The 23,364-nt window shown below is 41.9% G+C and overlaps 3 protein-coding genes across 3 annotated transcripts; 1 reads left to right on the plus strand and 2 right to left on the minus strand.

Annotated features, from left to right (window-relative positions):
- Positions 1 to 1,528: 1,528 nt before the first annotated feature.
- On the plus strand, positions 1,529 to 6,765 carry LOC131455849 (acidic leucine-rich nuclear phosphoprotein 32 family member B-like). The gene is made up of 7 exons (XM_058623688.1): positions 1,529 to 1,697; positions 3,733 to 3,882; positions 4,012 to 4,134; positions 4,515 to 4,701; positions 5,153 to 5,250; positions 5,335 to 5,407; positions 5,646 to 6,765. Exons 1-7 carry the CDS (start codon positions 1,644 to 1,646, stop codon positions 5,720 to 5,722), a joined length of 762 nt encoding a protein of 253 aa, XP_058479671.1. The 5' UTR covers positions 1,529 to 1,643; the 3' UTR covers positions 5,723 to 6,765.
- Positions 6,766 to 7,426: 661 nt separating this feature from the next.
- On the minus strand, positions 7,427 to 12,692 carry LOC131455876 (coronin-2B-like). The gene is made up of 13 exons (XM_058623724.1): positions 12,492 to 12,692; positions 12,046 to 12,162; positions 11,626 to 11,775; positions 11,260 to 11,460; positions 11,078 to 11,188; positions 10,450 to 10,554; positions 10,018 to 10,114; positions 9,482 to 9,597; positions 9,284 to 9,374; positions 9,041 to 9,189; positions 8,470 to 8,637; positions 8,315 to 8,383; positions 7,427 to 7,546 (listed from the first exon to the last, which is right to left on the minus strand). Exons 1-13 carry the CDS (start codon positions 12,690 to 12,692, stop codon positions 7,481 to 7,483), a joined length of 1,641 nt encoding a protein of 546 aa, XP_058479707.1. The 3' UTR covers positions 7,427 to 7,480.
- A 2,096-nt stretch (positions 12,693 to 14,788) lies between these two features.
- Positions 14,789 to 22,877, minus strand: tec (tec protein tyrosine kinase). Its single transcript, XM_058623662.1, has 18 exons — positions 22,723 to 22,877; positions 22,055 to 22,249; positions 21,201 to 21,305; positions 20,558 to 20,639; positions 19,524 to 19,652; positions 19,171 to 19,223; positions 18,641 to 18,837; positions 18,026 to 18,091; positions 17,868 to 17,922; positions 17,571 to 17,653; positions 17,336 to 17,469; positions 16,832 to 16,906; positions 16,588 to 16,759; positions 16,100 to 16,316; positions 15,845 to 15,909; positions 15,394 to 15,512; positions 15,157 to 15,314; positions 14,789 to 15,066 (listed from the first exon to the last, which is right to left on the minus strand). The coding sequence occupies exons 2-18, from the start codon at positions 22,190 to 22,192 to the stop codon at positions 14,983 to 14,985; spliced, it is 1,932 nt and encodes a 643-aa protein (XP_058479645.1). The 5' UTR covers positions 22,193 to 22,249; positions 22,723 to 22,877; the 3' UTR covers positions 14,789 to 14,982.
- Between the last annotated feature and the right edge of the window lie 487 nt (positions 22,878 to 23,364).

Genomic DNA, 23,364 nt, shown 5'->3' on the forward strand with positions numbered 1-23,364 from the left:
TGACCTATGATGTAACAACAATAAAGAATTAGCTCCGTCTCCTACGATGTTCCTCATCGTACAGTAACGGAGTGTTCATTAGCATCTAAGGACAGTTGGAGTGTGGCTATTTTTATATATTTAACATTTCTTCTTACTTTGCTATAGAAAAAGTAGGAAACAGAAATGCTAACTGTGCTATCTGGCCTATTAGCTAGCATTTTCTGATTCACAGCTATCCCATAGTAGGTGTTAGCTAATTATATTTGGCACTGCACAGCATTGTTTATTTTTCAGCCACCGTGGAGATCAAATGTTTTTGGCTAACTTTGCTAAATTAGCTGAGTAAATGGTTATTTTTGTCTTATTTAAATGTGACAATAAGGCGAGTGTGATACATTGCAAACAAATGACGTTGTAAACAAATAGTTATCATGACATAAAGGAAAAGGGGGAAAAAAGAAACATCCTTATCCCAGAAACAAAGCCATTCAAATACTCGCCATAGACGTCAGTCCAAATGAGGGAACATGACTCGGGGAAAAAATCTCTACACTATTTACCTCTGTGTTCAACCGTCTTATGTGCTAATCGAAGCAGTATCAATAAAAGCATTGATTTATGGCTGTTCTGTATCCGTGTAATGCACCTTAAACGCCGGCATCGGCGCTGAAGAGCCTCGTTTCCTTCCTGCTTCCATTTCCCTCCTTTTACACATAAACACTTGATGCTTTCAAGTGCCTCTCAAAAACTCGGAATGTTTCCACTTTTGCACATCAAACAGGAAACATTTTGCACAAACATGAAGTATCTGAATAGTGACTAACTTGAATACACATGATTATATTTATATTATATGTATTTGTGGGTAAATCGAGTTCCACGAATGTAGCTGTTAGCAAAAAAAAAGGTAATTAAATAATAGATATTCTTCTTGAAAATAAAACTACCCAATGGTCAACTATATAATTTCCAACAATAGTAGCGATACTTTTATTTGTATCGTGAAAGTATTATTTTTTTAAAGCACAAAATGTTTATTTTTCATTGTGCACGTGGAATATCACGATTGTGATATTTCTGACGACATTTGAACGCAACAAACGGCGATGACCCACTTCTCTACGACACGAGAACGTCTCAGTCCTCGCTCTTGAAGTTTGACAAAACACGACGCACACTTCCCGGATGTAATATGATTACCCTTCGAAATAAAACCAAATCGTGTCAGAGTTCGGGTTTTTACGTCGATTTTAAACGAGTACCTAATATCGTCTTTTTTATGACTGATTCCGCCATAATTTTTCTTTTTCACCAGAGAAATCACTTAAAATATAAAATTTTGCGGAATAGTATATCGTTATTTCGTATATTGAATTCAACAACGATTGCTTTTAACTCGTCATTTTGACTCGACTTGTAAGTACGACTTTTTTTCGGTTTGGCATCAAAGCCACTTTTACTTTCACATAATGGGTGAATCTTTCAGTGCCGCTGACGTTTCCTCTGTGAGTTTTATTTTGAAACCCTGTGTCGGAAGTGTCGCGTTGTCATTATCGCTCCCTTCACACTGGTTCCGCGTGTTGATAGTGAAGACGGGGTCGCGCAGAAACAAGATTTTTCGCAGCTTACTCGAGCCGAACCGTGGCAGAAATCAGAGGAAGATGGACATGAAGAAGAGGGTCTCGCTGGAGCTGAGGCACCGGTCACCGGCGGAGGTGAGGAACCGGGTTTATGTGGTTGTTTATCGGAGGTGTAAACTTGACCGGCCGCAGGAGGAGGAGGAGGAGGGGTGGTGGCGAGCACATGGCAGGGAGTCTGCCGCTGCCGATAAGAGTCGAAATGTGTGTGTTTGCGCATCGCAGGCAAACTGCAATTACTGAATGGACCATGTGACTCAATTTGAACAAGTTGAGTTAAAAATCGTAATTTCAGCGCCTAGATTCCGCGCTGTGAGAATCTTTGTGTCCGATAAACCACTGCGTGTCTTCACTGTTCAGCAGTTCACTGTTTTTTGCCTTTGTCGTTTTATTCATCGTTTACTCGCGTTGATTGAACGTAATTCCTTTTAAAAATGTACACGGGAAACCCGACGTAAAAACATACGGAACATGTGTGACGAGCACCCTTGTGTCCCCGGGCCCCGACTAATCTCTGGAATCTCGTTACATCGAAGTTATACGACGAATTAATGTGTGGTTTGTGACGGTATTATAACGATAAACAAGCCTGTATTTTACAGTGGCATGTTTAATTGTCAATGGTGGTTTAGTGTGTGTGTGAGAGAAATAACAGAGTAGTAGGTCCATGGAAGTAAGCAGAAATGGCTCGTTACGACGTCGATATAAACACGTATTACGAGTGAAAAAAGAAGCAATTGTTTATTTTGCGTTGCAAACACTGTGTTGGAATTTTATTTATAAACCCCACATTTCCGTTTTCGGCTATGGGCGCAAACACAAATTAATACAATTATATTAAATCGCGAACGTAGTAAATATCAGCGCCTCTCCGGGGATTAGTCGAAGCCCGTGTGCTGAAGGCGCGTAGCCAGTAGCTAGCTTCACGCTAGCTCGCTAAAGAGCCCAAATAAGTTGATGTGGTGCGTAAAACGTTCTCCTGGTACAGTCCATCGAACCAAGGGAAACAAATTCGGTGTTCACCGGTAGGGTATCGTGTTGTAGGGTCACTTAACGGGGGAGGGAAAGTCCCGGAGAGCTAGCAGGTGGGCTAACCTAGCTGCAGCGTCACGTGTGTCGTTAGTTTACAAACAGTCTCGACTCGACTGGGACCCGTTCGAATATGAAACGGGTCCTTTACAGTAACCCGCCTCCTCTGTGGTGTCCTAATGTTTTGCTTGTCAACATGTGAATATTAATGTTTTCATCAGTCTTGTATAAAGTACCTCAAAGGGACACTTGGGTAAAAGTACAAGTATCTTACCAGAAAATGACTTTGGTAGTAGTGTTGAAGTAATTTTTTTTTTTATATATATAGTATTAAGTAAACGTCTCAAATTATGACATTTACTGTACTTAGTAGTAGTTTTCTGATGTAAAATGTACTTAAGGTTTAGAAGTAAAAGTATTATGTAAGTGAAAAGTTAGGAATGAGCCAACGTAGCTCAGTGGTAGGGCCTGAAGGGTTGTGTGTTCAATTCCTGGCTCTGCTAGTCTACATGTGTCCTTGAGCAAGACACTTAACCCCATATGGCAGTGTGTGAATGGGTGAAGACTGTAGTTTAAAGCAGCTCATCAAGATTAGAAAATCTCTATATAAACACAGACCATTACCAACTCTTCGTCTTCTGATTTTATTTGGTTGTAACAAGTAAAAGAAAAAAATATATATTAATAATAAATAAATATAATAAATAATTAACAAAGTACTGATATGTGAATCGTGTACTTTAAGTACAGTAACGAAGTATGTGCGAAGTATATGTACTTAGTTACATTACAGCACTAGTTTACATTGCGACTTTCACCGACTAACATGACAGAAAGGATGCTGTTTAAATCAGCCTGATTAATAAAATGTTTATATGATTTAATTTAATCATATAAATACATTGTGTGTTTTTGCTGTCTAGCTGATGCTAAAGTAAGTGGGCATTGTTTATTTTAATATAGCACATACCATAGATAGAAATGTAGGTATGATGCTAATTCAGCTAAATCAGGCATTTAAGGTGTTCCTCTGCTGGACAGACCTGCTTTATTTGAGTGGATTATTAACCCGTCCTCTCCTCAGGTCCAGGAGCTGGTCCTGGACAACTGTCGCTCCAGTGAAGGAAAGATTGAGGGCATCACAGAGGAGTTCTCTAACCTAGAGCTGCTGAGTCTCATCAACGTTGGCCTGACCAGCGCTGCAGACCTGCCCAAACTGGACAAACTGAAAAAGGTGAGCTCACAAAGGCGTACGTATGTCGCGCAGGTGACTTCAGTTGAGGGGTTGGGTGTTTTTTTTTGTGTTTTTTTTTTTTTGCATGCTGATAAACGGAACATGTCTTCTGTTGTGGTCTGTCTGCAGTTGGAGCTCAGCGACAACAGGATATCGGGAGGTCTGGAGGTTCTGGCAGAGCGGCTCGTGAACCTGACGCATCTCAACCTCAGCGGGAACAAGTTCAAAGACATCAGCACCCTGGAGCCCCTGGTGGGTGGAGCAAACCTTTTATATCAATAATAATAATAATAATAACATGAACGTCACGTAAAATATTGAGCTGGGTTTTTTTTGTGGTTCACACATGAAGAATGCAGCAGGAGAATGTCGGAATCATCCAGAATATGTAAGAGCAGGTGAATGAATCCAGTCTGTTTCCTTCATATGTGAATTACAAACTCCAGGAAATGTCTGGACCCAGTTTTCTGGACATTTTCTGCTGCTCTGAATTCTGAACACTCTCCTCCAGTGTCGAGCTGCCTCCTCCAGCTCGACACTTCCTGCTGCGTTCTTCAGACGTTGGACAGAAAACGCCCCCAATCTTCTTGAGTTTGTCTCCGTTTAACGCCGAGCGTGTGTGTCATCTACAGAAAAAGTTGCCGCAGCTGAAAAGTCTCGACCTGTTCAACTGCGAAGTGACCAACTTGACCGACTACAGGGAGTCCATCTTTAAGCTCCTCCCCCAGCTCACCTACCTGGACGGCTACGACATCGATGACTGCGAGGCGTCCGACTCGGACGGAGAGGTAGATGGTGTGGAGGATGAGGACGAAGAAGGTGAGCACCACTTTTTAACATCACCTACTTTTAGTAAATGCTTTGTGTTTTGTGGCCTGTCTTTGGTGCCACCCAGTGGACACGGTAGAATAACGGCTACTTTCAAGTGATGTCCAGAACCTTCAAACCCCGACCACTGGATGTCATATGTGAAATTTCAGGCCACTAAACGTACTCATATATGGCGTGTGATTGGCTCCCCCCAGTGGGCACAGGAAGCAACCGCAGCTTCCTTGAGCAATGTTGAGAAGTCCTGAACATTTGGAGCTGTGTTCTCGGGTGTACGGTGGCCTGTATGGTTCTTTTCACAGTCCTGGTCGTTTTTTAATTGTAATTATCGTGACTGAAAAAAACAATAACATTTGTGATGCGTTGCATTTAAAAACTGCTGTTTCCTGTTGAACGTAAACAAACAAACACGTGTTTGTGTATTTATCTTCCTGTTTTCCAGAGGGCGAATCAGAGGATATTGAGGAGGAGGAAGATGAAGACGAGGAGGACGTTGTGGCAGAAGAGGATGATGAGGATGATGACAGTGCCGATGACGAAGTGAGTCTTTGTTTTTTCACCTGTAGTCGCTCCTCCGGTTCCGTCTGTCTCGTAGATGGTTTTGACGTGAACTTGTCTCCATAGGACGGCGAGGTGAACGGAGACGTGGACAGTGAGGAAGATGAGGACGACGAGGAGGAAGACGAGGATGATGATGGTCAGTAGCGACGCGTCATGTTTTAATTTGTCTAATGCATAAGAGCTACACGTTAGTGGGTGTCTTCAGATCCTTAGTGGACTTTGTAATGAAGATCGGATTTATCGATTATGACATAACGTAGTCGTTTTTATTATTTCTATATAATATATTTCTAATTTTATCAATGTATGCCTGTTTGTAAATAGTCTTTAATCTTAAATTTGATCAAATTGACGTCCGATCTTTTCCTCAACAGACGAAGACTCGTCTCCGGCCAAAGGAGAGAAGAGGAAGAGGGATCCCGAGGACGAAGACGACGATGACGACGAGTGACCCACGGCGCTCCCTGTAAACCCCTCCCGCCCCGATGACCCACCTGCTTCCTTCCCTCCTCCACTCGGCCGACTCCCACGCTACGTCTCATTCTGGCTCCTCCCACTGCACTTTTGTCCCAAATCGTCGCGGCCTCCGTTAACTGGAAAACTGCGCGAAATAGAACGCGACTCTATTTGCCCCGTAAATCTGAAAATAATCTCTGATTAACTCGAGCCACAAGACCCTTGAATTTGAAGGTATTTACATTGTTGATTAATCTGCTGATTATTCAACCTGATTATTGGTTCATTGATTGTTGCAAACAGCAGCAGACTGGTAAATTTATCGGGTTCTCGATTCGGAATCCGTGACACAAACATGCGACATTTTTTAAAAATCATCAAGCTGCAGTCATTTATTACGTCGAGCTTCCGAAGACGTGGCATCGCGGGGAAGTGGAGTCTGCGAACGCCAGAGAAATGCATGATGGGAATTTGAATTTCAGCTCCGTGTGCTGTTGACAAGTTTCTCACAAGTTTTACTTTTGTCATCAAATTTACAGCCTTTCGACATTTTTGTTTGTTTTGTTTACGATTTCGGAAAGTCGACCCTCGCGTAATTACGCAAAAAAATAATAATCCCACAATAGATTAAAAAAAAATAGGTTTGGGTCGTTTCTGTGCAAACTCTGCCCCCCATGTGATGTCATCACTGCGGGACTGAACCAGCAGTGGCGTTTGTGTCATGTCAAGTTTCACTGCAGAAGCCTGACTCCTCCCCCCTCCCCACGGCCGAGCGTGCTCAGGGCAAAGTCTCTCTCGCTCTTTCTCTCTCTGTCTCTCTCTCTCTCTCACTCTCTCAGAGCTTTTTAAAAGATATTTTTTCAAAGGACATTTTTGTTTAATTTTGTATCGTTGTCTGGGGACTTTCTCGCTCTCTCTCCAGTTATTTCACTCACTGACTAGTTGAATTTGTGTTTTTTGTGTTTTTTTTTTTTACGATCTGTAAGTTAAACAAAAAACAAACAAAAAGGACTTTGTAAATAAAATCTTAACATTTTGCTCCTGGCCTCTCTTCTCTTGCCTTTTGTCTCCGTCTCAAAGTTCAATTTACGAACTCTCGATAAAAAACACAGATACAAATTGACAGGGGTCGTACTTGTGATTTTTTTTGTGCGTTTTTTTATGTGCGGTTCTCGCCACCCTGTCAATGTAAATGTGTATTTATTTAAAAACGGATCTTTAAAAAAGAATCCTGCCCACTCATGCTTCTCAAAAAACCTGTTCATCCACATTTATTGTAAACACAAAAAGTGCATAAAAAAATATCAAGTCTGCGATTCATTGAGAAATTGGTTGAGTTGCAATGATTAAGCAATGACTAAATTGTCAACTATTGTGATAATTGTGATAAACACTCATTAAGACTCTTGATATTTCAGCTTCCTAATGTGAATGGGTTTTTTTTGCTCCGTACAACAGAGAAATTTTGGTTTCAGGACATTTTATGGACTAAACCACTAATCAGTTAATCAAGAAAGTAATTGACAGATTCACAAATTATGAAAATAATCATTGATGGCCCGATGAATGACAAAACATTTTCGTCACCATGGCATGATTGTTTTCCAAATAAAAACCGGTTTGTATTTAAGTACAAACACAAATGATGTGTGGAGCAGAAATACATGCGTGTAGAAATGTCAGTCTTTAATTGGTCCAGTGTAGTAATTTGGTTCATTGACACATAACTGTGTGAGATCTGGTTCTGGTGGCGTCAGAAAGTGGCTCTCGGGTTGTTTCTGGTGTTTTTCGTCTCCACCTCCAGTTGAGAGATTCTCACCTATGGAGCAGAAACTCCACGTCACCAAAATCATTCATCCTAGTTCTGTAACTTAAAGACTTTTAAAGCTGTTGGCAACATTGTTCGGTCATCATGTGGAAGTTTATTTAGTCATTTTTATGCACATATTTAAGTAACTGCCAAAATTTTACAATGAAAAAGTACGCTGCCAGCATGTGGCGCTATGCCTTTGACTCAGGTTTCATGTGCAGATATTTTATGTCCAGGTCTCTTAACTCCAGTACAGAGCTGATCGGTCAATGTAAGGCAAAATTATAGGGCACCTCCTGTTTCTTGGCGGATGGTCGAAATTTGCCAAAATTTCGATGTCCAGTACAAATTGGCGCATTTTTTTTATATTGTTACGATTTACGTACTCGAGACGAGTTTGTTCATTTACCATCACCATGATCGCCAAAATTCAAAATGGCTGACTTCCTGTTGAGTTGTGGCCATGGTCACAATCAACTTTTTTGTTCGTTTGGATTTGGTCGAATTTGGTGCAACTTTGTTCCAGCTTGTCTTACCGGGTTTCACATTTGGGGGCGCTACTGAGCCATTTCGCACCACATGTATTTCCCAAATTTTTTCATTCCATTCCATTTTCACCAATGTTCAGTATGTGGAACTCTGTGAGTGCCTGGGCCCTAATTTGATTTTTAGGAATTCAGACATCCCTGAGCTCCATTTAAACACTGTATACTTAAATGTGATGTGATTAGCCAGCCTGAGGGGGTGGAACTTGTGTGTTAGTTGATTAATACTGACTTCTTTCTGGTTCAGTTGTTCCCTCAGGCCTTTGATTTCGTCTTGTTGCCTGTAAAACGCTTGAAGGAGCTGAAACATGCAGAAATTTTAAATGAGATTCTTGGCAGAACAAGTTGAAATGGGACTCTGGCTTTAGTTGTCATCACTCCTCACACCTCGCTTTCAGACGTAGGTGGAGGTCTCTCTGCAGGTTCACAGCAGTGTGGCGTGCAGCAGTACATCCACAGCGGGATCTGGGTCTCGTCTGGCTGCCACCCCAAAAGATCGCTCACGTCTCGGGGGTATTTAGCGTCCTGGTAAGATAGCTGCTCCTCAAGGAACGCCTCAAGAGAAAAGATCATCCGGTTTATGGTACATTCCTGTTGTAGTCGGAAGTCAGAATCGGACATTTTAAATGGAACCCCCCCCTCAAGTCAGATTTCGAAGTTGTTAAGTTTAAGTTGTTGGTAATTATGTTGTTATTGACTAGTATCGCTAACAATGGCTAACAATAATGAGCCCAAGATATGTTGGCTTTCATGTTTTTTTCCCCCGACTTCTTAACTGGATTGGGTCAACTCAGAGGTGACATCACTCCCAGTTCCGACTTCCGCCGTAAATTGAACGTACTTTTACAAAACAGCCACTGACTGGCTCAAATCATTTACAATCATTTTTCAGAAATAGTCCAACCAAGGTAGAATTATTTTATCTCTTCAAGCTAAAAGACCAGATTAACAGTTCTACCTCTTCTATAAAGTCCAGGCGCGTACTGACACCTGGGCTCCTCTGGAACCTGAGGTTGCTTAGCTGCCTCACCAGCCCCTTCTCAGCAGGGGTTTCTGGGTAAGGATTGGCTACTTGACTCCCTGGATTCAAGGACATCAGCACCGGGCCTGAAAAAGACAAAGGATTTTGTGATCCGTGCCAGAAGTCAGGTCACCAATCCATCAACCATTTTTGGTTCATAGGCACTAATGAGCTACTGACCCCTGTTAATCCCTGACAGCCACTCCTGAGCCGTCATGGCTGCCTGGTTTCCAGCTGTCATCGGATAAAGATCCTCCTGGAAAATCCCAGACTGAGGAGAGACAAGAACAACTTGTCCTTCCGTCTTTATTGTTTTCCTTCTGTGACATGAATAAATAATGCATCACATGAATGAGGTGCGGTGAATTTCGTCCCCACCTCTTTCCTTGGTACGATCACTGACAGCGGCTCTACCAGGTCTTTGACTGCAATCAGACGATAAAATCGGAAAACCTCACAGGCGCTCACGTCCAGGCCGCGTTTTGGCATCACTCCTGAGTGGAAGTCAGGACAAAGGACATTGCTAGCCATGAACAAACTCCAAAAAACGGAAGTCCATTAAAACAAAGTGCCTCTTTATTTATAAAGGTCAGTGTTCATCCCACTGTAGTCTTTAGCTAAAATTGCCAGCTTTCAAAACAGCTAGCTGGAATTAACGGTAAGGTAACCTAGCTAATCGAATTAGTTCTGACACACTGAACAGCTGCTAGCTATGAGTTGTACAGTTATTCTAGCATTAGTTTTTTCTTAAATAAGCAACTTTTCTGAAGCAAGTATTAACTCATTAGAGGTGTTGTGCCTGAAATGGGTATTTTTCTCAAACAGCTAGCTTGATGTTTTCCTCAAAAGAAATGGTAATATGCTCAAGTGGTAAATCTAAAAACCTGAGAGGTTGGAATTTTGTATCATCTTACCAAGTCCTTTCTGTGGCAGAACGGATCTGTACTCTGTCAAGAAGCTAATGTAAGGTTTTTCGGCACTCAGCTCATAGTAGCGGATGTTGCCATCGCCCTGCAGCACAAAAAGCACCACAGATATTAGTGTTGGGGAGTTTGAAATGATAATCTCGATAGTTATTGGCACAATAGTGGTTTGTAAGATGTCCTTTTAAGGCCTGTACATACTCTGCCAGGGCTGCAAGAAAAGAATAATGTCATTATTTTCTTGAAGCCCTCGTTTGGTGTCCTTCAATCCTTTTGAGGACCTCCAAGGAGTTCTGCACTTGAGCATGAAATGTCCGGGCCAGAAATAACTTTGTTCTTTGTTCCTGTGTGTGTATGTACAGGCCTTGAGTCGGCAACCAAAACAAACGTGAAAATGAAAAGAGTTTTGTTTGTTTGAATTACCTTTCCAGCCAAGTAGAGCATGTGTGTGTCTGGGTCGTAGAACGGGAAGAGCACTCCCGCGGAACCGTCCAAATCTTCTTCGTACAGAGGCTCCGATAGGTCGCCCTGCACAGAAATTGAGATTACCTGCTTTCGAAACAACACATTCAATTTGAAGGATGCAACAAATTTGTGTTTCACAATGAAATGTTTTTTGTTTCCTTTTCTGAGTAGATGTCAACCACAGGGAAGAAACAAGGTAATTCACTGAGAAAATAACACCATTTTAAATAGGTTACCATCAGGTAGGGATGGGTATCAAGAACAGATCAAAATTGGCACCAGCTTGAAGGGTTAGGAGTCAAAAATGCAAGATGATATCACAGTTTATTGTTAAAGATTTAGAGTAATTCTCTATGCTGGAGCACACTGATTTAAATAGAAGACTGCCCTCGGGTGGTGGGGTAAGAAGAACATTACCAGGGATCTCACACCTCTCTAACTCAAAGTTTAGACCTTATTATCACCAAATTAGAGAATAGAGTCAACAAGGGTAAGGATAAGTATCAGTTTCAACAAAATCCTATCAAGCCGCGGGTAGCTGTTAACCAATTGTCACTCATTCTGATCAATGTTTGTTGTGTCTTACAGGATCCCAGATGACGATCTGCCTGTGGTTCCATGGTGAGCTACCGGTGGACAGAAGCAACTCTCCAATGTATAAGACCTTACTGGCCCTGTGGGTCTTATTGCTGGACACCTGCAGGGAAATTAAATACTGTATGTATTCCACAAAAGATCAGACTAAACCACACAAAACTGTAAACACACCTGTAAAATCTTTCCAGTGCGTGGGTCCAGGACTCTAACCCGCCTGTCTTTGGATGAGACCGCCAACCTGCTTCCATCGCTGTTGAAGCTGACAGACAGCAGCAGTGTCTCAGGTGGGTAGCGGTGGTAGATTGGCATCAGGACCACCCGCACCGGGCACCTGACCACTGCTCCGCCCTGAGACAGGTCCCAAAGGAAGACCTGGGACAGGGAGTCACAAACGCAGGACTGTTTTTGAGGCTGAGTTACATAAATTTACTGAAGCACAGATTGAATGAAGGGGTTATAGACAGATTTGCTACTGCAGGGAGTAGCAGTCCAAGTAGAAAAAAACTTCTTAATGCAAGAGTCCATTGGGCTCTTTACCTTGTAGTCGTAGGCGGAGCTAAGCAGCAGGTTTTCAGCTGTTGGATGCCACTCAATAAGCCCCACCCTCCTGGAATGACCAATCAGAGTCTTTCTGGCCCTGGTTAAGTTCTGTTGGACGCCACAGATGGGGATGTCCCAGATTTTTACCTGCATTTATATACATACAATAGTTTTAATTGACCTGAACTTGTGAGGACCTTCATTTATATGACATTTACAAATATGACTTGAACCTGAGACCAATCTTTGAAGTGACAGTTGAGGGTATTTTTTTAAGTCTGGATGTATGAGGTAATGACACGTAGTGTTGAAAATCAGTTTTGTCAGCGCTGTGTGTCAGTGCCTCATTCAACCACACTTCACAACTCTGAACTATCCCTTTAAAGATGAGACAAACCCTCAAACGACAGTGCGTACGGTACAGTCCTCCGAGCACGAGGCAATACAGTGATCGTCAAACGGGTTCCACTTAATGTCCAGGACACGCCCACTGTGACCGCACACCCTGGGATGCTGAGGATCCACCCTCCCAGTCTGGGGTGGAGAAAATAAAAAGTGTTGTGTAAATTAATATTTGTAATGTAAATACATTTGCACATTTAGTCAGTTTTGATGCTAAGTAAAGTTAGCTAATATTACTGTACTGGCTCAGTTCCAAAATAGCTAGGTCAGTCTGTTTTGATGCTAAGCAATGTTAGCTCTCTATTTTCAAACAACAACAACACATTTATAGTTAGTTTAGGCTAACCAAGCTAGCTGTTAGCCTTGCTATCTTTTAGCAGTGAGCTAGCCAACTGTCGTCATTAATCAAAAGAAATCAAAAGAAAAAAATCCAAAGGACGAAAAAACCAAAAACAACGCACATGATGTATGGGCAGGACTAAAAAGGACCCGCCCACAGCACACTCTGTAACCACTGCGATGAAGCAGGGATTGGCTGAGCAGTGGTGGTTGTCACGGACACTGCATGTGATTGGGACCCCGTCATAGCTGTGCTCTTTTGTCGCCGCTTTTCCGAAAACCTGACGAAACTTTGAGCATCGGAAAGACGAACGCCACGACATCTGCGTTTAAAAAAAAACAGAATACCAGAATAATTTCGAAGAGATTAAATTTCCCTGTACATGAAGGCGTCAGAGCCAGATTATCCTGTGATGGTTGTCTGGAAATTCAGCAGCTGCGTCATGTGACCTAATCAATAATTCACCTGTCATGATTGGCTTTCATAATCTTATCAATAATAGATCGTTTTCTTTAATAACTCAACGTCTTAATCTTTCGCACACAAGTAATCTGATCAATCAATCGTTCAGACGAGTCTTTGTTGTCTTTTAAATATTCATAAATTTCATACACACTTCCTGTTGTTACAAATTCCTCCTGAACTTTGACCTTTACTGAGGCTGCATGAAAAGATCACTTTACTCCAGAGCAAAAGGAAGGATTAAACCATCAACATGGGTTTTTCTCCAGGATTTGTAGATTAAACCCAAAAATTGATATTCAACTTCCGGATCAAACTGAAAACATGGATTTATTTACTTCAGGATTAAAAAGAAAACATCTTGATTTTTAAACCTGACAACATGTTTTTGTTTTGTTTTTTATTTAAGGATTAACTCCTCAAAAGGATATTTAACTTCAGATTAAACCAAAAAATGTTTTAACTTCAATAAACATCTTTATTTTAAGGATTATTTAAACCTGACAATATGTTGTTGTTTTTTAAATTTAAGGATTAAACCCGACAATTTAAAGCAGATTTTTTTATTTTATTTTAAGGATTGAACCCGAAGGTTAATTTTCAACTACAGGATTAAAAAGAAAATATGAAATAATATCAAGATTAAACCATCTGTCAACATGGATTTCAAATTTAGGGATTAACCCCAAAATTGGATATTCATTTTCAGATTAAATTGAAGACATAGATTTTTAGCTTAGAGAAAAAAGTATTTATACTGAAAACATGGATTATTAACTTCAGGATTAAACCCAAAAAACTATTTATTTAAAATGAATAGTACAATTTGAAAGTGGTGTTTGAAGTTGTGTTTCATCTCATTGTTTCTGATCATTTATTTTTTTAATCTGTCATTGAAGCCTTTCAAAATAAAAGACAGAGAAGGTTCCAGTCTTACCTCAGATTCAGGTCTACAGGAGTCGCTGGGTTCACCGTTAGCTCTGCACCTACAACTGTTACAGTCATGCTGAGTGTGTGTGTGTGTGTGTGTGTGTGTGTGTGTGTGTACATACCCCTGATCTATGGCATCTACTTTCTGCTTCCAAATTAGCGACGCCGTTTATGCACGACTGCACGCACACAAACAACCCTCTGTATCTGATACTGCTGACACACACACACACACACAGCTGATATGACATCATTAAAGTGTCCACTCTTTGTGTCACTTTGTATTTCGACTTGAATTTTAAACATTAAAAATCAAAAAAATGTATACAAAAGCAGAATTCTCCTAAATTTTATTATAAAAAATTAATTAAAAATTATATTTGATGGTCACACTCACACTTATCAGGGAGAAGACCGGTTTCTGTGGCGTCAAAGGAAAAATCCAATGGAAATTTAAGATATATTTAGGTTTTTTCACAAAGGCTTAAATGTGTTTGTTATCTAACACATCCTGTTGACCATCCTTTTTACACAAGTAAACACTGTCGCTGGGGTTTGAATCGGGAACCCTCTGTCTACAATCACAATTCCCTTCCACTTGGCCATGATCTACCCTTGAAACAGGTGTCTTTCTGTCTTTCTATCCATTATCTTCCATTTGCACGTCTTTTGTCATCTTTGCCTCATCTGTCTTTCCGTCCATCTGTCCGTCCCATCATTTGTCTGTCCATTCCACTTGCTGCAATCTGAAACTTCCCCACCAGGTGTCAGTAAACCAACACCCAATGTAACGTGGTAGCATCAGCTAATAATATCAGTAATGTTATGCATGGGAATGTGATCGTACGTTTAACCACATCCTTTTTTTATTTATGTGGATAATGTAAAGGGGGTTTTCCTCTTGTCCTTGTGCCACCGAACCCCGACTTTGCTAGCGTCTTTGCTTGCAGAGCGGGAACGTATCATAAAAGGCTAAGAGTGGCCGTAAAGACTAGGGAAAAGTGAATACAAACACACATTTTTTATTTCTACGCAGTATTTTATTGTGAAGGTACAGGATGTTAAAGTCATGTGATCAAAAAATCATATGTGATTAGTGGAGGAGTTGTCGTGTAACAGTTAGCCTTCTTTTCTTGTGCGACTAATTAGAAGGCAATCCCACCCTCAAGAGTAGTAGGTCACCATAGCAACCATTGGGTGGAGATAGGCAGTCATTGTGGTCAGTTTGGGGGAGGGGCATCGCCCTCCAAACAGTTGGAGATCATGATGCAGAGCTGAGCGAATGACGGACGCTCTTCTGGTCTCTGTGGTGACAGAACGGAAAACAAATCATCATCATTCAAAACAAAATCTGTCTTTTTTATCTTTTTTCAACTGTTTCCTTCGGTTCTCACCTCATGCCAGCACCGCTGCATGATGTCATAAATGGAGGGTGTGGCCATTTTGGGCCTGTACAGGCGGTGTCCCTGGGAGACCAAGGTAACCACCTCGTGATTCTGGTGCTGTTCAAATGGCATGCGACCCTCGGTGAAAACCTCCCACATCAACACACCTGGAAACAAAAAGATGTCTGTTTCTGCATCATATTTTCCCACAACCTTGATGAGGCATCCACGTTTGCGTGTTCTCACCATAGGACCAGACGTCTGACATGCTGCTGTACTTGCAGAAGTTAAAGACTTCGGGGGGTGACCACTTCACAGGGAACTTGGCGCCGGACGAGCTGGTGTACTGGTTGTCCAACACATACCTACAGAAAACACGACACATTTCGGCAAATTAAGTTGACGCAAGGCCTGGTTGTGGACGGAGCCTTCTGTGTTCATGTTTTTGCAGGAAGTCACAAGGGGGCAGTGTAGCCAATACTTCAAGCGAGACAACCATGACGCAAGTTTTGATGATTCTACCTCTTTCTTAAGTCATACATCATAACTCCCGCCACCTTTGCCATGTTTGTTGCTCTTGACTCCGAGCTGCCCTCTAGTGGATGTATTGCTTAACACCCAACGTAGAAGAGACATGGAAGTTTGCGGTTTTTCGTTCACCTCTTTCTGTACGAAAGCGCAGCGTCAGGAAGCCTACCTGGCCATGCCGAAGTCGGACACCTTCACTACCAGATTGTCGTTCACCAAACAGTTTCTGGCAGCCTTGGGAGGAGATAGAGGGAAGGAATGAACAGAAAAATGTTGAACATAAAGATGGGAAAGGCCTTAAGGATTAATTCCTTGAACAAAGGTCTTAAAAAAGTTTGGAGAAAAAGATGAAATTATTCCGGGGCTTTGGTGTGGTCTACAAAGCTTTTAATTCAAAGAAGAATTCAGAATCAGGTCCATTTACCAGATCTCTATGGATGAACCCATTGACCTCCAGGTGCTCCATTCCCTCACTGACATCCAGACAAATGCTCAGAAGGGACCCCAGGCTGAAGCTGCCCTGCCACTGCCGGAGGAAGTTCAGCAGGCTGCCCTGCTCCATGAACTCAGTGATTATGTAGATTGGTCGCTGCTGGCTGCACACTCCGTACAGCTGCACCAGTTTAGGGTGGGACAGTTTCCTGGAGAGAAGGCACAAGTTAGACATCAGGACCTGCAGATATCTTGCAGAAGTCCCTTGGAGTTGGAGTCTGTCATGGTGGAGTATCCAGGCCCTACAGCCTCACAACCACCTGAACAATCCTGAATCCGTCTCAGCCTGTTTTCTACCTAAAATGACAGAAACCATCCTAGAAAACGTATTTGATATTGATCAGTACTAGAACCACCAGACATAGGTGACTTCAGAAAGATCTGAAGATCTTATTGCTTCCATCTTTCCGCCCTCCTTACATCATGACCTTGGCCTCCTCGATAAAGTCCTCCTCATACATGGCTCCCTCTCTGATGTTCTTGATCGCCACCTTGTGTTGAGCCCGCCACTTCCCGAGCCTCACCACACCAAACTGCCCACAGCCCAACTCCTTCATGAAGGTCAGCTCGCTGGGGTCGATCTCCCACTTCTCTGTGGGGGGAGACAAACAAGGTTTAAGCCAACCAGCTAAGTTCTCAATGGAGCCTCCGAGCGTGGACTTACCGTAACTGAAGCCAGCGGTGGATGGAGCGGATTTGTCCTGTTTTCCGACAGGATACCGGAGCCTCGCTACTAGACCTTGCACAAACACAAAGACAAAGGATAAAGCTAGGATTATAACTTTGGTATTGAGCTTCATTGAAATTTCTCCAAAACCAACACATGAGGACAATGTGTAGAAGAGTTAGATCTCGATGTTCTGACTGTTATTGACCTTCAAGCTTTTGTTGCATCTGCAGCTGAAACTTCAGTTTCTATTTTCAAAATTGACATCTTCTGTTGGCTTCTCCCTTAAGTAAGTCGCCACAGCGGATCATCTGACTCCATCTTCTCCTCTTCTGTCACTAGCTGTCCTCATGTCCTCCTTCACGACATCCATGAACCTTCCACTTATCCTTCTGCCCGGGAGATCCATCTTGATCATCCTTTCTCATGTTGTGTGACTGCACCATTACACTCTCCCTTTTCAATGACATACAACGAGTGTGGTTACGATGTGTGGTTCACCTGCTGCGTTGTGTTTGTGGTACTCGATCAGCTCGGGGATGGAGCCAAACAGGTGTTTCTCAGCCAGGTAAAACCGAGGTGGCGATCCCTGCATCTTCTTTATGTGATAATGTTTTATCACCGTGCCTCCCTCTCTATAAATACATACGCACAACAAGAGTTATGACGTCTATGATGATACATTGTTTTGTTGTATGTTTTGTTTGCCTTTGAGCTGGACGTGAGGTTTCCTCACCCGGCAGTAGACTTGGTGTATAGAGAGACAGTATAGGTCCCTGGAGTGCTGGAGTCTCTGACAATGAAGGCACCTTCTTTGTCCTAAGTGGGGGGTGACAAGGAAGATACAATGTTTTTTTTACTTTTAGGAATTAAAACCCTGATTTTGAATTACTATTCCTAATGGAAATGTACCATATCGAACTGGACTGTTCCACTTGGTAGCACCATAAATTTAGCATCCTGACTTGCGCTCACTCTGGATTTTCCCCAGTAAAAGGGGTATGTATGAGTCAAGAAGGGAAAGGAAGCTCACCTCCTTCTTCAGCAGCTCCTCTGCCTTGTTCCTGTTAACGTGTTTACTGTACCAACTGCAACAAAGTAACAAACATGGAAATATTTCTGTAAAATGTACATGTTCATGACAGGAATTCAACGAGTCAATGAGAGCAAAGGTAAAAGGGCTAAACTCACACAAACTGCACCAGGTTCCCTGATTTCTTCTCTGTCACGTAGTTACTGGGGATGTAGCCTGTCTCGCTGTGACACACGCACACACACAATGATTGTAGAGTCTCAAAGTGAGCTTTTGCTAACTTTAGCGTGCTAACATGTTCTGATGTTACATTGAGCATGTTCTCCATCTTAGCATGCTAACATGCTAAGGAACTATCATTTGTTCATTTGTTTTTACCACGGATGTTTGATTTTGTCACTTAGCAATTAACAACTGCTGCTTCCAATGAAATCTTGGGACTGAAAGATAATCCAGCCATTGTTTTGGACTAATATTACAACATGCTAACCTACCGTCCACTGGAAAAACAAATTTCTGTGAGCTTCATCATTTCAGAAAACAATATCAGCATAAAATTTCGCAAATCATGAACTCAATTTTACAAATATGACATGAAGACAAGGTACCATAATGTCACAGTTCAAAATGCTTCGGTAACATCGCCAAAAATATCAGTCAAAGTTGATTTAAGAACATGTGCATCATGCTAAAAAAGTAGAAAGTAGATTCAGTAACTTCCTGTTGTTCAGGCAAACATCCGTCTTCCCGCCTTACGTCGCAGCTACACTCACCCAAACTTGTTCCGTGCCTTGTACCAGTTGACATCGCACTTTTCAAGGATGACGTATTCTCCGCCTTTGACCAGACTCAGGTCGTGCGGCTCAGTGCCGGGGAAGTCATACAAAGCCACCACCACCACTTCATCATCGTCACCCTCATGTTCATCATCAACATTAGCGGGTGGGGGGAGGGGAAGATTAGGTCGTTGCTGTAGGAAGGAAAGCAGGAGGTCACATACAGGATTTGCTGATCTAGTTTTCGTTCTCCAACACCAAAGTCCATAGAGAAAATCTAAATTTTTAGATTGTGGTGACCCAGGAGCTGCTGGTCTACTGCTGCCTTGTGTGGTAACTCTGTGTCACGTGAACTTACTCATGGAGGCAGCAGTGGATCAACAACTCCTGTGTGCTGTGAATTAAAAGCACTGATTTTCTCTATGGACTGGTATGGGAGAGTGAGTGGTTTGCAAAGGAAATTGTCCTTAATTTTACGATGGAAAAAAAATGGAACTATCCCCTTAAGTGTAGTGTGTTGCAGTTACCCTTTTGTCCTTGCGTTCCCCTCCAGGCACCGGGGGTAAAGGTTTCCTGGAAACTAGAAAAGAGGAAGAAAAACACGTGTTCAATATTTCAGCAAGACATGGCCCATTTTTAGTGCTGTTTCTTTTATATTATCTTCTATTATATTCTTTTATATTCTATTATTTTATATCATATTATATTATTGCCACACGCCACAGCTGCAGCTGTTTGAAAGAAACAGCTCAGCAGTTTGTGTCATTTCCTGTTTTTTTCTTTACACTTGGTGAATCAAGTGTTCCACTGTCTATACGAGACATAACACAATAATAAAAAAAAAAATGACATACATTAAATCCAACTTATGGTTTCTTACTGTCTCCAAACGGGTTGTACTCCTCACAACCTGGAGCTTGTTTATCAACCTGCCGACAGCAAAGCCACGCCCCCTCCTGCCAGAACTGGGGGTGAAACTTTGTCAAGATCATCTGGTTGTCTTTTATCTCTGCACACACACACACACACACACACAGACACAATGTCAGTGAGCTGGAAATGTTGCCACGAAATCGTACTTCTCACGTTCACCTGTTAGCTCAGAGCAAGCTGTTTAAACATCATCATCCACTTATGTCCACGTGAGCATGTGCGGACCCCGATACAGATGTTTGTGTATAGTCCAAATGTATTTGACTTTATGGAGCGTACATGTTGTCTGGCGTTCATGTAGATGCTAACTTCGTTTCAGTCGAACCTGGTGTTACCAAGTAAGTCAGACTACACATGCTTGCATCTTACTAAGCTCTGGCATTAGCCTCGTGTGAATAACATCAGGAAACAAATCATTCAAGAACCACAGTTACTAACAGTCCATGTACAGTGTAAATACACTTTAAGAGTATAATCTGAGGAACAATCCGAGATTCACGGGGGGTTATCTGGTAGGAAAAGCTGGATGTCATCTGCATAGCGGTGATACAAAAAGCTGTGCAAGTGCATAGTTTGACCCAGGGTTTTGGCGTGTATTGGAAGGAAAAGGGCCCCACCACTGAGTCTTGGGGGCCACCCTGAGATGGTATCAGAACATTAGACCTTACATTTCACAGTTCAAATTAGAGTTGATTAAGTTAAACAAAATTATTTTCTTATACTGCACTTAAAATGTACAAACAGAGTTTTAGGATATTCTTAGGCTCTGATTTGAGTCTTCTGTGAAATATCAGACACGAAAGGAAGAATGGAAACAGAGGGGGCTGTGAGAAAAGGTGTGCTTCATGTGTGAACATGCTGTGGTTAAAAACGATGCTGTGAAAACATCTCTGCAGCGGCCAAGTCCGTGTGATCTGACACATACTCAACTCTCCTCTTCTATTCTACACCAGTGAGTAGAATAGTAAAGTAAAAACTGACCTTCTTTCAGGCTCTGGACCCACAATCTCCTGCTGTCTTGACTTGGAGCGAAAACATATAGTGTGCTAGTATTGTACACCACCTAGACAAAAACACAGACAGGTGTTAAATGTTAACTGTTGGTGTCAGTGACATCATCTTTTGACTGAATTTTTGGGAACCTTTAGCTATGTTTTGCGATCTTTAGGCTTGACTGCCTTTGGTACTACATTTTGATACAGTGTTTTTTTGGGGGGTTTCCATTAGGAATAGCATCAAAATGATCAGCCCCAACTCTTCAATTCTTTGGCACCCTTCTTTTGGGGCACCAGAGTAAAATGGTACGGTCAGGGTGGATCTAAACTGGCTAAATATCCCATGGAAGTCGAGGCCACTCTACCACTAAAAAGAAGAAAAAGAAGAAAGAAAAAGTCTGTTCAATGTTATCGTTTGTTGTGAACGCACCACATTGATGTCGCGCAAATGAACTCAGGCACAGCCCACACCCCGCCTACTAATTAAAACTTGAGAATTTTATCAACCGCATTTAGTTTACACTCCGACCGCTAGATGGCTACTCTTTGCCTGAAATTGAATACAGCACAGGCTCTTGCGGGATAAAACGTATTGAAGGATCAACTGATGACTTCATTGACACTCTCACCTGAAAAGGGTATTTGTTATGGCAGGGGATGATTTCTCCGCCATTCTTGACGATCTCCACACATCTGATGCTGCTCAGCTCAATTGACCCTCTCCTGAACTTCTTCTGTGGAAGGAGATCACACACAGATATTTAGCGGGCCACACGTTTGGTGTAGCGGTTAGCACGCTTGCCTTTGCAGCAACAAGGGCCTTTCTGCATGGAGCTTGCATGTTCTCCCCATGTGTAGGTGGGTTTTCTCCGGGTTCTCCAAATTGGACACTTGACCTGTCCAGGGTGTGACCCTGCCTTTCGCCCTATGTAAGCTGGGATTGGTATCAGCGATTCCAGCGATAAAGCGGTAGAAGATTAGGGTGTCCGACATACATCATCTGCAGTTTGTCAGATCAGTTTTTGATAAATTAGCTAGTTAGCTTACTTTCTATGCTGTACAGGAAATGGCTATTCTTGGTCTGTCCAAAGGTCAGATATTCTTATTAGCACACTAGCACACACTAGCCAATCAAACAACCCAACAATAGCAGACACCATCGCGTTTGCAACATTAGCCTCTCTCATTCGGTAGTCGGACGATGCTCTGCTAACTTCTGAAAGCCGCCTCCAGTGCCAGGAGTCAGAAAAGCGAAATGTCAATTGTTAAAACAATACATTGCCTTCATGTGAGTGTTTGGCAAAACTGGCTAATTTGCTTTTTTTGCCTCGACATCTTGCTAGGACCTGTATCAAACAGGCTCGCAGTTTTTATCCTAAGCTAATACGGTTTGCGGTGTTATAATAATATAAACAAATGCATGAACTGCATCTCCAATGAAACATTATTATATTACCACAATTAATACAGTCTTAAGAATCACCTCTTGTTTTCCATCGTAGTACGCCAACCTGCTCTTCGTGAGGACAAACAGCCGCTCCTTGTAGTTCAGCGGCGACGTCCTCTTCTTCTGCTGGGAACGCTTGATGAGGATCCCCTCCAATAGCAGCTCTTCACTCATGGCTGTGCCTTCAGCCCATTGGTGGTGGTCGTCAGAACACGAGGCGGAGGAGCTGAGCTGTGACGAGATTTGTCAGGCGAAACAAACGTGGATTAAAAGAAGAAGATAAACATTCCGCACAGGCTAAGACATGATTAACAACTGAGACCGCGACTGAGATTAATTGTTTTTATATACAATTGATTATCATCTGTATATACAGTCATTCACTGTCTTTATATGCATTTGTTGGACATCAGTATATAAAGTCATTAATTGTCATTACATATACTTACTGATTTTTGATATATATATATATACCTATATATATATATATACCTATATACATGTATAATATATGTACTTAGTGTGGAGTCACTATAGTTGAACAGACAGACTTCTCTTCAGCTCTTGTTCACTATCAAGTCTGACTTGTTAATCAACACACACACACACATACACATTCTCACTCACACACACACACACACACACACACAGGCATTCTCACTCACACACACACACACAAACAGACACACAGGTGTTTGTTTTACCTTGGCTTTGGTTCATTTTCCAGTTTTTCACTCGAGATGTTTCTCTGTCATGACGCTGAGAATCAGAGGAGCAGGATTCAGGAAATGAAGAGAGAGGGAGGCGAACACACACATGCACACACGCACGCACGCACACACACTTCCTTGTCACTGTCTTTAGTGTCGACCACAGTGTGACACTGACAGATGAGGGCAGTGGCCGCAGGAGGGACTTTCTATCTTCATGAGAACGCACACGCACACACACATATACATATATACACACAAACACACAAGTTTTATTTGTATTTATAAACATATAAACATGGAGGTCTTTATATTTGAATTTATATATTTTACGTGTAGTCATGTAGATTGTTTCATTACTAGTTTTAAAGTCCTCTCTCACTCTGTGTGTGTGTGTGTGTGTGTGTGTGTGTTCTTCAGATGATGGATTTTTTTTTGTGGTTTTATTCACGTCATACTTTCACTTCCTGTCCTTGTCTCTGTCTCTAACTTTCTATAAACACTGAACATTTTTAATGTTCAATGTTTTAGTTTTTTTTTAAAAACAACTAAATAATAATAATATTATATAATATTTATATTTTCTGCTTTTATTTTCATTCGCTTCATAGAGGCCTAAGAAAGAGTTTTTGGTTT

Source organism: Solea solea, chromosome 3, assembly GCF_958295425.1.
Source record: "Solea solea chromosome 3, fSolSol10.1, whole genome shotgun sequence".
In the NCBI taxonomy this organism is placed as follows: domain Eukaryota; kingdom Metazoa; phylum Chordata; class Actinopteri; order Pleuronectiformes; family Soleidae; genus Solea; species Solea solea.